The following is a 16,404-nucleotide window of genomic DNA, read 5'->3' as shown; positions in this document are numbered from 1 at the left end:
AGTAGGTTTAGATCACAGGCACCTGTACGAGGAGGTCAGAAAGGCAGGGAGTCCGGCGCCTGTAGTGGGCATCTCGGAAGTGGTCTGGGAGGGAGTGCAGGCGCGGGGTCTGGACAACAGGCTCAAGGACCTGAATTGGTTGAGCCTCCATAAGTGCTTGCCGGTACGTTCCATCATGTACCGGTATAGTTTGGTGCAATCCGCCACCTGTCCAAGATCCTCTTGTGGCAGGGAGGAGACTGTGCGCCATGTCTTTTGGGACTGTGCCTTTGCCGGAGTAGTATGGGCTAGGGCACGGGTGTTGTTAGGTTTGGTAAGGGGGGATTTTGTATTGACGTGGGCCAGGTTAGAGAGAGGTGTAGGGAGAGCGAGAGGGACGGATAGGGACAGGTTTCTGCTCTGGCTTCTCATGAGTCTCTTTAAACGGGGGCTGTGGGAAGCCAGGCAGAACATGGTGACGACAGGGAGAGATTGGGGGGGTGGAAGGGATAGTGAGGAGCGTGGAAGGAGATTTGAGGGGGAGGATGAAGAGGGAGGAGAGGAAGTGGGTCAGCATGCTGCTCGGAGAGGTGGAAGGGGGGTTTAGGGCTGGGTGTCATTTAGATTTGTAAGGGGATAGATTAGGGACGGGGAGATAGGGAAAGGTAGTTTGTAGGGTGACGGGGAGGGAAGATGCTCCCCTGAGGTTTTGTTTGGGGTTTTTGTTTAGTTAAATTAAAATACCATTATTGGAGTATGTATGAAAATGATGAGTTGTAAAGAATGAATGGTATTGAAGGTAATAAATTATTTTTTATTTAAAAAAAAATAGGCTGTTTAGGTTTTCACGTTACGTTTTTTTTTTTTGTTTGTTTTCATCTTTATTAAAGATGTATAATAATAACCACGCTGCATTTTGGTCCTCCTCTCCTTCACTGCAAGAAAACCGTAACAGATCATCTATTTTTAGTACATAAAGAAACAGATGCCTGTTATAAAGGTGTTATATAAAAGAGGGACATTATTTTTGTTATGAATAGTACACAGGCAAAACCAAATTCAAAGTGTGAATATAGTGTTAGACTTAAATGACAGTGTTATAGCTATGCCAGCACACCAAACAAGAAGTCTGTATCCTGTGAGAAAGACAGCATGCCCACATACTGAGGGACTTAGTAATCCAAAAAACTCTCTTACCCCAAGACACTTCACATGATAACAATAATATTTAAGCTAAAGAATAGTTCCCAGATATCCCCTGCGTAAAACTCAAGCCACACTGCTACGATTTCTCCCCATTGTGGACACTCTTATGTCTGATAAGGATACTCAGGAAGGAGAAGCTCTTGTAACATAGTTTGCACTTGAAGGGCCTCTCATTGGTGTGAATGGTCTGGTGCTGCTTCACATATTTTGCCTTAGCAAAATTCTTCCCACATGTGGGGCAGGCATACGGCTTGTCTGCATCTGTCCTAATGCTCGGTCTCCCATGTTGTGACCCAATGACACCAGAGGAGGTAGAAGCAGGTAGAACCACCCTCAGATGGTTAGTCTTTGAGCTCCCTCCCTGACCTCTAGCCATTGTTTGGGTGTTGTTGGGATTATGTGATGTGTTATAGGCTAGGTACCTCTCGTGTTGTACACCCATGCTGACCCTGTCTGTATTGGTGGGGTAACCAGGAGGAAACTGAGGAAGGTTAGACCCAGGCCCAGGCTTTCCATGAATCCAGTCACCAGGCATTAGATGAGAACCTGAAGGAGAAGACAGACTTGCTGAAAAACTACCACCAGGGGGGTCTCCCACCACTCTCTGTGAAGGCTGAAGCCCAGGTTGACCTGCTCTGTTCGTATCATAGGAACAGGAGGGTCTATCTCTATCAGCTCCAGGCCTTGCTTCATCCCTACACTGAGACTGTGAAGAGAAGGGTCTGGACTGCAGACTGGATCCCTGACTGGAGCCTCTGTCTCTCTGATGACCACCAGGACTGAGGTTGTTCAGTCCACCTGTCCACTGGTTGTGTTCTGTGTGGTGGAGTCTCTGTACTTCGCGATTGTGTCCTGGTTCCGACTCGGGAATGAAGAGCGAAGGCTCCTGATCCAGGGTCCTGATCCGGGTCCAGGGTTTATGGCCAGCCACCTCAGAGGTCCACTCTCTCCCACCAGTAACACTGGATATCAGCAGGTCTTCATGGGCTGCAGACTGAAAACAAATATTGTACCGAAAAGCATAAAGGTTTATATAAGACACATTTAACCACAGTCAAGCCTATGTCTAAAACACTGATTCAAGTACCTAACAATATGGAGCCATTGGATTTTTACAATTTTAATTTTAATGTCCATGTGTTGAAACTCAGTCCCTGCAATGATATAAAAATAACCAAGTCGGTCAGCACTGTATTTAATTTCAACAAAATGGTCATACACTACTTTTATTGCACAAATTGATACACCTAAAAAGTAGAATATTTTTTCTCACTATGGTAACAGTTTCCCTTTTCTGTACATCTGCTACCCTCGCTTGGATTAAATACATTTTTGGAATACCTTACTACTTTATATCAAGTACTATTTCCTCATTATAAGACACCAGTATCCTATAGAAGACAGGCTGAAGGCGGCACCTGTTAGAGGGTTAACCTGAGATGCCATCAGTCTCTCTGAATCACAACAATAGGAGCAGGCCGGAACATCACTAGCCAAGGCTGTGTCTGTTCTCTCCCGCCGCATACGGACACCTCCCCGTCCCCGCCCTGCACACCAAATCCACTCCTCACCCTGGTCTCAGCCAGTCTGTTGTCATGGAGACTAAGTGTGGATGTTGTTTTTTGTTCGCCTGTCTGTTTCTGGTTGTGGTTAACAGTGTTGTTCCCCAGCCCAGAGTTGAGGATGCTGTCCCATCCACTGACCTCCACTATTTCACCTCTGGTCCTGCCCTGATCAATGATGTTGTCCCCTGGGCTCTTGGCTGCACTGGTCTGGGTATCCAAGATGGCCACCCAGTCTCCTGCAGGAAGAGGTTAGAGAATAGAAACTCTACATATGGTGTTCTTTTTGTCAATTACCTGGTCAAGTTCATACATTATAATGTGTTTTTGTAGGTGAACATAAGTTACATTGATTTAATTTTATGAATGAAGAAAAAAAAGAATAGCCAGGTGCATCACTATTCCCATTGAAGATCTATTACTGTATGTAGGCTATATGTACACTCCTGTTCAAAAGTTGGGGGTCACTTAGAAATGTCCTTGTTTTTGAAAGAAAACCACATTTTCTTGTCCATTTTTAAAATAACATCAAATTGATCAGATATACAGTGTAGACATTGGTAATGTTGTAAATGACTATTGTAGTTGGAAACTGCAGATTTTTAAAATTTTTAATATCTACATAGGCATGCAGTGGCCCATTATCAGCAACTATCACTCCTGTGTTCCAATGGCACGTTGTGTTAGAGTTCCTCTGTCCAGTGTCTGCGTTCTTTTGCCCATCTTAATATTTTATTTTTATTGGCTAGTCTGAGATATGGCTTTCTCTTTGCAACTCTGCCTAGAAGGCCAGCATCACGGAGTCGCCTCTTCACTGTTGACGTTGAGATCGGTGTTTTGCGGGTACTATTTAATGAAGCTGCCAGTTGAGGACTTGCGAGGCGTCTGTTTCTCAAACTAGACACTAATGTATTTGTCCCCTTGCTCAGTTGTGCACTGGGGCCTTCCACTCCTCTTCATATTCTGGTTAGAGCCAATTTGCACTGTTCTGTGAAGGGAGTAGTACACAGCGTTGTAGGAGATCTTCAGTTTCTTGGCAATTTCTTGCATGGAATAGCCTTCATTTTTCCGAACAAGAATAGACTGACGGGTTTCAGGAGAAAGTTCTTTGTTTCTAGCCATTTTGAGCCTGTGATCGAACCCACAAATGCTGATGCTCCAGATACTCAACTAGTCTAAAGAAGGCCAGTTTTATTGCTTTTTTAATCAGGACAACAGTTTTCAGCTGTGCTAACATAATTGCAAAAGGGTTTTCTAATGATCAATTAGCCTTTTAAAATGATCGACTTGGATTAGCTAACACAATGTGCCATTGGAACACAGGAGTGATGGTTGCTGACAATGGGCCTCTGTTCGCTTATGTAGATATTCCATAAAAAATCTGCAGTTTCCAGCTACAATAGTCACTTACAACATTAACAATGTCTACACTGTATTTCTGATCAATTGTATGTTATTTTAATGGAGAAGAAAAAAAGTAATTTTCTTTCAAAAAACAAGGACATTTCTAAGTGACCCCAAACTTTTGAACGGTAGTGTATTTCTCCCATACCTTGCACCCCCATCTTTAGTCCACTCAGCAAATCAATGCTCTCTGGTTCGTCTTCTATTGTCTCCTCTTTTACCAGCAGCAGATTAGGCTTCCCATCCTCCATGTCTACTGACTAAGAGATACAGAGTGAGAGGATGTTGGATCAAGAAATCTGATATGAGCGACCTGCTATCTTTTGATTGGGCAATGGGGGATTTCTATGCATACTGTGCAAACATGTCAATTTATTTTATACTATGCAAACATGTTAGTTGATTTGACTACTTGACACTCTTTAATGGTTTGATCATTTAAAAGCCATGGTCCCACAAAATTAATCAAGACCTCGGCCCTTATCTACAAAGAGAATCAGAGTAGGAGTGCTGATCTAGGATCTTTCCGTATAATCCTATTTCTTATGATCTACAAGGAAACACTGATCCTAGATGAGCACTCCTACTCAGAGGCTTTGTGGATACGGGCCCTGACCTAATACCATTTAGACTGTGGTTCATAGTGTGCTCACCTCAGTAAGCCCAGTCTCATATTTTTGCATATATGACAAAATCTGACATTTTGTTTGCCTGTTTCACACACATCCATGTGCTTTTATGAAAAAAATTAAAATGAGGTCCTTAGTTTACATGTTAGAACTCACAAACTCTCGGTACAAGGTAATTGCCACACATGCGCGTACCGATAGGATGCATGGGGTGTGTCGCAACGTTTGCTGTCATTAAATGTGAAGACTGTTATATTATCAAATCAATTATCTGTGTAATTATTGCCCCAACTTTCAAATTAATTACTATTCCGTGATTCGTTTAATCACGGAATAGTAACTAACTAAGAAGTTGGGGCACCACAGGAAAATGTTGTTTATAGAGTTGCAATTTCCCAAATATAACTCTTCAGATATTTTATTATCTTATTGATTACAGACTTATATTAATGTATTATTACCTCATCAATCTTATTCCAGAATGTCGCAAACCCTTGGATATCTGCACGAACCCTATCGTCATAAATCATGAATAGTGATATACAAATTGGCTTATTTATTTACTAACTAACTAACTAACTAATCAATCACAGAATTACATAAACACACACACAGAAGATAATACATTGGTTACTAACATGACACAAAGAAAAGTCCCTAGTGGGCTAAGCCAATATGATGGCTTGGTAGACAAAGGAAAGGGGTGGGGAAAGCTTAAGAGTGGGAAAATTCAGAGTTGATAACTACACTCATAGATAACCGCTCATTCGAAAAGAAATGGAAATTTACATATTTACAAGTGTATGCCTTTGTTGTCCCTCTCTGCGATCGCCAGTCCGTCTGCTGGATAGATTGTCGACACAAAGTCTCTAGTTTGTCCACCAGAGATCAAAGTCTCTGGTTGTAGCTTGTTATAATGGATACGTCAGAGTACCATTCGGTCATTCGACCTGGTTGCATTTACCAGACTAAAGTACTTAAACAGCTGCAACCTGAATAATTGTTATTTAGTGTGTAGATTTCTTAGCCATTTCAACGTGGGAATGATCTCCATGTTCGCTGGTCTTGTCCTTTGGTAGAGTTGCCAACCATTTCAACATATAGCGACAGCTTCCATGTTTTCTGGTCTAATGTACATTTTGTCACGGGTGGTTTTACACAGGAGCAGAAAAGGGGGCGTTCCATGACACCATGTAGTGTCTGTGCTCATGGGGGCGTGGCCACTGACTGATCATAAGTTACTATGAAAAACAATTCTCATTTAGAAGACTAAGATCACATTGTTATCTTTCCAAAATTATTCTTATGCTTAATCATTAATTTAATACAACATTCAGATGCAAACCCCATAATTGAGAAGTGTATGCAAACAAAGAAACAGTAATGTGTGTCTCCTGTCCTTCATGAGGTCACCAAATGAAACAAACTCGACATGACTGTTCCTTAAGTGTCCACGGACCACTCCAACTGCTTGGAATACCGAAATACTGTTAAATTATTCAACCTTTTGATGTCCAAGTGTCTCTGTGTTCCATAGTCACATTCCAATCTCGATACTACAGAGTCCAGAAGCAGAGTATTTTACGACCGCCATAAAGCGTCCTCCTCCATCTCTGCGGGAGAGAGAGGGCGCAGTAGAGCGGACCCACTGTACCCTGATCCTTCAGCTCTTCACAGGAGAGTTATGACAGTTGTGACTAGTTCCGTCTTGTACTGACAAAACTGGTTATATGTAGAAGGCAAACAATAAGTTTAAAGTTTAAATTAAGTCTCTAAAATCAAATAGATCAATATATCCCCAAGCGACTGAGAAAGCGTGAGCGGTCAGTTATATACAAACGCAAGCCAATCACTTGGTAAAGCGGCGCGGCGACACAAATCTAACAAGGCATTACTTCCCCCAGAGCAAAAGACAAGGAGCAATTAGGAGATGCAAACGAGAGTAATGAACAGCTAAAGAATATCAAGCAAAGCTAAAATGCTCTCAATGCACACCAAAACAAACTGCTACAATCTGTTGTTAAAAAAGTAGATTTGCTCGAAAAGAATGTAGCCTATCGTGTCAGACATGCACATGAAAGAACAACACACAAAAAATGAACCTGCTGGAAACAATGTTGCAAACTTTAGAAGATGAATTGGACCAGCAAGAAAACAGAATGAGACGAAACATGAGAATACTGTCTGTACCAGAAGACGAGGAAAAAGGACACCTTTCCAGCTACGTGGTCAAACTGATAGCAGAGGAACTTGCTGTGGATATAGCACCAGAGGATCTGAATTGGGCGTGAAACAGAAGAACGCTAAATATCCCTACATGGTAATCTTCAAACTGTGGAACTATCAGACCAAAGTCAACATTCTGAAAGCACAGGGGGGAAAGGAGATCAAAATCCACAGCCAGTCCATTCGATTCGTCTCGGACCTGTCTGCTAGGCTGAGGAGAAAACGCAAGGAATACATTCAGATCAGACAGTCAGAATCAAATCTCAACTCTGCTTCCCAGCAGTGCTGTGGGTATGGAAGGGAACGCAAAGGATGGGATTCACAAGCGCCGATGAAGCCCTAATCAAGCTACAAGAAACCTTTCCAATTGAAGAAGGAGAGACCCCTGTTCTGAGAAGAGGATGAAGTAGGAAAAAACTATGAGCGCACTAGGCTACACACGGTGATGCCTATGATCAGTTTATGGTAAATTGAGATAATATTATTTCCCCCTCCCCCAATAAAATATATAATCTACTTTCCCCAAGTAACTACTCTTCTCTAGGAAGTAACAATAGAAGTAGCCGATGCCAATGGGCTACATGGACACTGAAAATATAATACAAAAGGGAAAATATAGCATGTAAATAACTATTTGGTCCTGCTTTTTTTTAAGTGCCCCCTATGATAGCTTCATAAAGCCTTCATATAGGCATCATAACACTACATATTTGTGAAGCATCTCATCTATAACCATATATCATGCTCTATAAAGATTCATAATGTGGCATAACTGTTTGACATATTTATACATATTTTATAGAGCATGAAATATGATTAAAGATGACGGATTTTTGCCCATTTATGCAGTGCTTATGAACCCTATAGCAAGGCTTTATGAAGCCTTCAAATAAAGTGGAACCAACTGTTCTATGGATGTGTGTGTGTTTGGGCGTGAGTGTAGGTGTGTGTGGGTGTATGTTTGTGTGCCTTTTCATATGAATGGGAGTGTGAAGGAGGGTGAATTAATACGTGTGGGTAGGGGGTGAATGGGTGTGTGGATGCATACCGTATGTGTGAATGAAGGAGAATGGATGAGTAAGTCGATGTATGTAAATGTATCTGAGAAGAAGGGAAAAAGGTTGGGACAGACTTGGCTTGGGTGGGTAAGGGTGTGCAAGGAAGGGAGGTTGAGACAAGCTTGGCAAGGATGGGAGGGTGTGACATGCTTTGCCTGAGTGGGCAAGGATGGGAGGGTGTGACAAGTTTGGCTTGGGTGGAATAAAGGGGAGGGTGTGATGAGCTTGGCTTTGGGGAGGGGGTAAAGGGGGAGGGAAACTGGGAGGGGGAGGTTTTGAGGGACAAGTTTGGCTTGGAAAAGTGGGAAGAAAGGATTCATCTATACTACAATGTAATTTTTTTTTTTTTTGTGACTTGCAAACCTGCTGCAAAATGAATAAGAGTTCTGGACAAATTAGGAGGTCAAGTCATTATTATTCCTTGTTTGCCATTATAGGTCAATCCCAATGGTGGTTATTGGCGAGAGTGGAGGGATAGGGACGGGGGAGCTGGGAGAGCATCAAACACTTCCCTGAGGTACAGTGAGCTCCAAACGTATTGGGACCATTTTTGTTGTTTTGGCTCTGTACTCCAGCACTTTGGATTTGAAATGATACAATAGCTACACTGCTCATAAAAATAAAGGGAACACGGAAATAACACATCCTAGATCTGAATGAATGAAATATTCTTATTAAATACTTTTTTCTTTACATAGTTGAATGTGCTGACAACAAAATCAAAAATTATCAATGGAAATCAAATTTATCAACCCATGGCGGTCTGGATTTGGAGTCACACTCAAAATTAAAGTGGAAAACCACACTACAGGCGGATCCAACTTTGATGTAATGTCCTTAAAACAAGTCAAAATGAGGCTCAGTAGTGTGTGTGGCCTCCACGTGCCTGTATGCCCTCCCTACAACGCCTGGGTATGCTCCTGATGAGGTGGCGGATGGTCTCCTGAGGGATCTCCTCCCAGACCTGGACAAAAGCATCCGCCAACTCCTGGACAGTCTGTGGTGCAACGTGGCGTTGGTGGATGGAGCGAGACATGATGTCCCAGATGTGCTCAATTGGATTCAGGTCTGGGGAACGGGCGGGCCAGTCCATAGCATCAATGCCTTCCTCTTGCAGGAACTGCTGACACACTCCAGCCACATGAGGTCTAGCATTGTCTTGCATTAGGAGGAACCCAGGGCCAACCGCACCAGCATATGGTCTCACAAGGGGTCTGAGGATCTCATCTCGGTACCTAATGGCAGTCAGGCTACCTCTGGCGAGCACATGGAGGGCTGTGCGGCCCCCCAAAGAAATGCCACCCCACACCATGACTGACCCACCGCCAAACCGGTCATGTTGGAGGATGTTGCAGGCAGCAGAACGTTCTCCACGGCGTCTCCAGACTCTGTCACATCTGTCACATGTGCTCAGTGTGAACCTGCTTTCATCTGTGAAGAGCACAGGGCGTCAGTGGTGAATTTGCCAATCTTGGTGTTCTCTGGCAAATGCCAATGTCCTGCACGGTGTTGGGCTGTAAGCACAACCCCCACCTGTGGACGTCGGGCCCTCATACCACCCTCGTGGAGTCTGTTTCTGACCGTTTGAGCAGACACATGCACATTTGTAGCCTGCTGGAGGTCATTTTGCAGGGCTCTGGCAGTCCCCCTCCTGCTCCTCCTTAAACAAAGGCGGAGGTAGCGGTCCTGCTGCTGGGTTGTTGCCCTCCTACGGCCTCCTCCACGTCTCCTGATGTACTGGCCTGTCTCCTGGTAGCGCCTCCATGCTCTGGACACTACGCTGACAGACACAGCAAACCTTCTTGCCACAGCTCGCATTGATGTGCCATCCTGGATGAGCTGCACTACCTGAGCCACTTGTGTGGGTTGTAGACTCCGTCTCATGCTACCACTAGAGTGAAAGCACCGCCAGCATTCAAAAGTGACCAAAACATCAGCCAGGAAGCATAGGAACTGAGAAGTGGTCTGTGGTCACCACCTGCAGAACCACTCCTTTATTGGGGGTGTCTTGATAATTATCTATCATTTCCACCTGTTGTGGAAATTATTGACAATTTATTGTCAATCAGTGTTGCTTCCAAAGTGGACAGTTTGATTTCACAGAAGTGTGATTGACTTGGAGTTACATTGTTGTTTAAGTGTTCCCTTTATTTTTTTGAGCAGTGTATTTGTATTTATTGGATCCCAATAATCCAATAAATGGATCCCCATTAGTTCTTGCCAAGGCAGCAGCTAATCTTCTTGGGGTTTATTATGGATCCCCATTAGTTCTTGCCAAGGCAGCAGCTAATCTTCCTGGGGTTTATTATGGATCCCTATTAGTTCTTGCCAAGGCAGCAGCTAATCTTCCTGGGGTTTATTATGGATCCCCATTAGTTCCTGCCGATGCAGCAGCTACTCTTCCTGGAGTCCAGCAACATTAAGGCAGTTATATACAATTGAAATATTACATGACATTACATTTCATAACACTTTATCCAATACATTTAGTGTGTTCCCTCAGGCCACTACTCCACAATCACATATTTACAATACAACATCCATGTATGTGTGTCTGCGTCTTTTCATAGTCCCGCTGTTCCATAAGGTGTATTTTTATCTGTTTTCTAAATTGGATTCTACTGCTTGCATCAGTTACCTGATGTGGAGTAGAGTTCCATGTAGACATGGCTCTATGTAGTACTGTGCGCCTCCCATAGTCTGTTCTAGACTTGGGGATTGTGAAGAGACCTTTGGTGGCATGTCTTGTGGGGTATGCATGGGTCTCCGAGCTGTGTGCTAGTAGTTTAAACAGACAGCTTGGTGCATTCAGCATGTCAACACTTCTTACAAAAACAAGTAGTGATGAAGTCAATCTCTCCTCCACTTTGAGCCATGAGAGATTGACATGCATATTATTAATGTTAGCTCTCCATGTACATTTAAGGGCCAGCCGTGCTGCCCTGTTCTGAGCCAATTGGAATTTTCCGAGGACTCCCTTTGTGGCACCTGACCACACGACTGAGGTTAAAGTGAAGACTGTTAGATTTTATTTAAGGTTATTGTCATCCATATCGGGTGAACCGTTTAGAAATTAGAGCACCTTTTGTACATAGTCCCCTCACTTATGTGTATTAAAGTTTTCAAAAGTTTAGTATTTGGTTCCATATTCCTAGCGCGCAATGATTACATCAAGCGTGTGACTCCACAAACTTGTTGGATGCGTTGCTGTTAATTCTGGTTGCGTTTCAGAGAATTTTGTGCCCAATAGAAATTAATGGTAAATAATGTATTGTCATTTGAGTCACTTTTATTGTAAATAAGAATAGAATATGTTTCTAAACTCTTCTATATTAATGTGGATGCTACCATCATTACGGATAATCCTGAATGAATCATGAATAATGATGAGTGAGAAAGTTACACTTACAAATATCATACACCCCCCAAATGCTCACCTCCCCCGTTATTCTAATGGTGAGAGGTTAGCATGTCTTGGGGGTATGATATTTCTACATCTGTAACTTTCTTACTCATCATTATTCACAATTCATTCAGGACTAAGGGTGCGTTCACAAATTCGCTCTGGCTATCTACTCCGATTTCAGAGCACTCTCCTCCGAGTGTGCAAAAGCGCAGAATAACTGACGCTCAACACCCCTTGAATATGGCCAGTGTCAGTAAACTTCAGCGAAAAAGCGTAATTAAATTGTTGCCAGGAGCACAGTTTAGTCACCAATGCTCTGGATACAAGGAAAACAGCCTAACCAGCTCTGCTATGGAGAGTAAAATGGAGAGTGAGGTGTTCTCTCACTTTCGGGCTCCCAAGTGACTCAACGGTCTAAGGCACTGCATCTCAGTGTTAGAGGAATCACTACAGACCCTGGTTTGATCCCGGGCGGTATCACAACCGGCCGTGATTGGGAGTCCCATAGGGCAGCACACAATTGGCCCAGCATCGTCTGGGTTAGGGGAAGGTTTGGCCGGGGTAGGCCGTCATTGTAAAATAAGAATTTGTTCTTAACTGACTTGCCTAGTTAAATGAAGGTTAGCTTGGGTGCTTGCTTGCCGTTGTGAGGTCAGAAACCTGGATCAACCCTACTCCTCTGCCAGAGCGTCCAGTATGCTCTCTGAACGCTCCGCGAGCACAACGCTCTTGAATTTCCAACAAACGAACAATCCGACAATTTACAAATGCCCAGAGGGCACTTTGGCACTCCAGATTGGATTTACAAACACACCGTAGGAAAGTTAAATGCACAAATAGCTGTGTGTTTGTGTACAACTATTAAGAGGCAGCTCTGCATTTTCAAGCTGTTGGCTACGTCCCTTTTCAACACACTAACACAATACACGTAAATCTACATTTAAAAAGGGGGGGGGGGCTCATTTGAGATTCAAAGCCTTGTCACAATCTGCATCAATTACGCAGACTAGGCAATTTACACAGAGAGCAATTTGATCAGTCAGTCAAATACACGTGATAGTTGCTTTGAGGATCAGAACGTGCAGATGGACTGCGGTATGTTAAGGACACTTCCATGAACAAGTGTTGGAACACATCCAACTACGTCGACCATTTTAATTGGCTGATGCAGAACTTGTTCCAGGATATAATCTGATGAGACCAGCTACAATTTAGTGTTTTGTCAACTGCAAGTAAATCAAACACTGGCTGATACTCATTTTGAGCCGCAGAAAATATTTACATTGAAATGGTTACTTATGTTCCCCACTACGTCAGAGTTCTATACTGTAGTTACAGAATGACTTCATTTTTTTTTTAAAACATCATGGGACATAAATATTATGTGGTTAAAAATAAGTCAGCTATGATAAGTTAAAAGTCATCAGACAAACCTGACTAAACTATGTTGACGTGTACAGTAGGTGTTTGGGTATATTTAGTAAGTGTATATTGGTTATAATATCGTGTGTATGCAGAATAGGGTGAGATCAGATGTGATGTATACTAAGAGTCTAAATGAAAGGCTTAGAATGAAAAGTTCCATTTTGTGTTTATTGAACATAAACAAGATTTAAATACACCATATGAAAACCACACATACACATCTCAACTAATAATCTGAATGAATTTGATTAATTGCATTAATTTTCTCATGAAAAGTGTCTTGGGAAAAAAATTAAGTAGTTGAATGAAAGTAATTAAATAGGCCATTGTGAACATCATATAGCCCACACAGTACAACCACAACATGTATCAGACGTTGTTGGTGTAACGGATGTGAAACTGCTAGCTAGTTAGCGTTGGTGCGCGCTAAATAGCTTTTCAATCGGTGACGTCACTTGCTCTGAGACCTTGAAGTAGTGGTTCCCCTTGCTCTGCAAGGGCCGCTGCTTTTGTGGAGCTATGGGTAACGATGCTTCGTGGGTGACTGTTGTTAATGTGTGCAGAGGGTCCCTGGTTTGCGCCCGGGTATGGGCGAGGGGACGGTCTAAAGTTATACTGTTACATTGGCTTATATATCTACCATGTCTGGATGCAGTATTCTACCAAGGAATATTCAACACTGATATCTGTTCCTCTCGATATTCCAAACACATCTATGGATCTATTCTGCTGACAACAATGAAAATTAATCTTTAATGCAGAGTTTGATCTAAACATCAGAAGCTATCGAGTTAAATAGTTACTTTCTATGTTATAGAGTGAAATGTTTTTTCTGCTGGTGTATCCTGAGGTAGCTCCTCTCTGAGAACCTCTTCCCGCAGTGCGTACAGGCAAATGGCCTCTCTCCGGTGTGGACCTTCAGGTGCATCTTCACATGGTCCTGGCGGGAGAACCTCTTCTCACACTGGGGGCAGCTGTAGGGTTTCTCACCTGTGTGGACCCTCTGGTGCCTCTTCAGGTCACGAGCCTGGGCGAAACGCATTTGACACTGGGTACAGCTGAAGGGTTTCACCCCTGTGTGGACCCTCTGATGGATCTCCACCTTCTGGGGGCTGCTGAAGCCTTTGTTACAGAACATGCAGAGGAACCGTTTCTCTTTAACATTGCCTGATGTGGCTCCCCCTCCCTGAGCCTGGGCTCTAGTCCTGTCGTTTGAGTTCAATACCTGATCGAAAAGGACATGGCTGGGTGAATCGGAAGGCCCCATCGACGTGGACACTGGGTCGCGATCCCTGAACTTGTGTATAGGAGAGTGGGTCACAACGGTTGGATTTGTCTCTAAGCTTTCCCTATAATCTAAGAAATCTCTGCCCTGTGAGTGTCCATCTCCAAGGTGACTTTCTGCATTCCGTGTGGGAGAAGCGTCACCCTCCACTTTCACAGTCACCTCATCTATGATTATAACCTCCCTTTTCTTATCTAGGTACCCTTCAGAGTATACACCACTACTGTACTGGTTCCAGTCCCCTCTAGACAGATCAGTCTGTGTCTCTAAACCCAAGGATATGTTTCCAGGGTCCATTTCTGTAGAGTAAGAACAAGACGGATCATCACCACTAGTGTCTAACGCATCACCATCTCCACAGGAATTAACCGTTCTTTGGCTCTGGTGAAATACGGGTAAGTACTCTGAACCGGGAGCAGGAGGACAGCCCAGTGTCCCCAACCCCAGTCTCTCTGGGTCTGATCTGTGGTCAGATCCTGTGTGTAAGAGCCTTTTTGTTACAGTTAAAGTATTGGAGTCTGTCTCTGACTTGAGGACGGCGTTCGGCGTTCCACTGACCTCAGTGATGCTGCTTCGGGTCCTGGGCTGCGCTGGGGCGGTGGTGGGGTCCTCCATGGCTACAGAGGGTGTTTCAGTCTGGATGTCTCTGCTGTGCCGTGGGTCTTCCTCTCCTTCAGACCTCTCCATCTTGACCCCAGGACCTGCAGTCTCTGCATCTGCAGACTGACACAAAAAGAGAGGAGGTTATTACCGGTAAATTTGTAGAATTGGATAACAATGTCGTAGGGAAGTCTCAAAAGCTCCCCTATGGCAGAAGTACATGTAAGCAAGTGAATAGCTGAGGTGAGCCTTTCTGAAATAAACGGGCCACATTAGATTACAAAGTAACTGTCATTTTTATGCAACACTATTACACTAACCTCTATCATGATAACATGCTGGGTTGAGGTTCCACTCCCCTCATCAACAGTAATTGGTTGGTCATCTCTCCATGAATTGTGCTTCATTGGCTTCACAAAGCTCCTGTGGCCTCCAGTGAGACTTCCTTCACCTGAGAAAGTGATTGGGAGAAAAAAAAGGAGGTGTTGGCTACTGTCTGCTCAACGGTATAGAGCCTTTTCTGTGTTTGCAAATACTTCTGCATGAGGGCGAAGAGTGCAATTTGGTTGCAGAACACAGGGGAGTTCTCATTTTAAGGCTTGTATGAAAGTCCTACTTAATATAACAGTGTAAGCATATGACAACCCCAAAATCAATGGCTCTGGTTATAATAGCCTCTTTTAGAATCTGAGGGTGAAATACTTCCACACTCGTCTCTAACATGTAGGCTCAGCATTCCTGACCAGTCTCGTTACAAGTCAGAATGTTGAACAAACTACATTTCAACTTACTTTACTTGTTGTCTGCTGATTTTGTCCCTATGTCGGTGGTAACCTGGTACAAAATATCCACAGGGAAGTGTTATCAAACCCCGGCCTACTGATGCAATTCGCACTTGACCAATACTTGCACAATATGGCCGAGCATAACCGAACGGCAAACACTTCCAGCTGATTCCGAGGAAATGTGCTTCGGTCAACGTACATGTCAAGAGAATGAAAATACAAGTGACAGAACCTACCGGCGCGGCAAAAAGTAGGATAAACAACCCTTTCCTGTGGATACCTTATCTCCTACTGCCAAAAGGACCAACAGCATGAACAACCGGTAAAGTGTAAATATAATTTTAATAAACATTCTGGCTTGTAGAGACTACTGCATCTTTTCATGGTTACATTAAGACACCATGGAGCCGGCACGAGATATGGGTCCGTACAACAGTGCAGTACTCGAGATCTGACCTTTATCCACACTGCTTCATCGAGAAGATTGAAATAGTGTTCAGTTTCCCAGAAAACTGCCATTTTCGTCCTCATGCTAGCTAGCATTAGCCATAATGGAATTGCATGTCACGTTGGCTGTGATACACTACATAGCCAAAGCTGCTCGTCGAACATCTCATTCCAAAATCATTGCCATTAATATGGAGTTGGTACCCTCTTTGCTCCTCCACTCTTCTGGGAAGGCTTTCCACTAGATGTTCGAACATTGCTGCGGGGACTTTCTTCCATCCAATTTCAGCCACAAGAGCATTAGTGAGGTCGGGCACTGATGTTGGGTGATTAGGCCTGGCTCACAGTCGGCGTTCCAATTCATCTCAAAGGTGTTCGATGGGGTTGAGGTC

At 43.6% G+C, this 16,404-nt stretch overlaps 2 protein-coding genes across 3 annotated transcripts in view; both read right to left on the bottom strand.

Moving 5' to 3' along the window:
• LOC112232358 (zinc finger protein 473 homolog) overlaps positions 1-16,404 on the bottom strand; it is a 282,634-nt gene that overhangs the window by 25,045 nt on the left and 241,185 nt on the right. The gene's annotated exons all lie outside the window — the stretch shown is intronic.
• Positions 863-15,151, bottom strand: LOC112232123 (zinc finger protein 205-like). The gene is made up of 5 exons (XM_024398934.2): positions 15,101-15,151; positions 14,739-14,903; positions 4,300-4,411; positions 2,889-2,986; positions 863-2,179 (listed from the first exon to the last, which is right to left on the bottom strand). Exons 1-5 carry the CDS (start codon positions 15,107-15,109, stop codon positions 1,262-1,264), a joined length of 1,302 nt encoding a protein of 433 aa, XP_024254702.2. The 5' UTR covers positions 15,110-15,151; the 3' UTR covers positions 863-1,261.

Source organism: Oncorhynchus tshawytscha, linkage group LG11, assembly GCF_018296145.1.
Source record: "Oncorhynchus tshawytscha isolate Ot180627B linkage group LG11, Otsh_v2.0, whole genome shotgun sequence".
Classification (NCBI taxonomy): Eukaryota; Metazoa; Chordata; class Actinopteri; order Salmoniformes; family Salmonidae; genus Oncorhynchus; species Oncorhynchus tshawytscha.
The sequence above is the reverse complement of the archived record's forward strand: the minus strand, read 5'-3'. Positions and strand labels throughout refer to the sequence as shown.

Coding starts and splice junctions, on each gene's coding strand:
- LOC112232123 (XM_024398934.2), bottom strand. Junction 4,412..14,738: donor CCCGAAGCAGCATCACTGAG/GTCAGTGGAACG, acceptor TGTATCTCTTAG/TCAGTAGACATGGAGGATGG. Junction 2,987..4,299: donor ACTAAAGATGGGGGTGCAAG/GTATGGGAGAAA, acceptor CTCTTCCTGCAG/GAGACTGGGTGGCCATCTTG.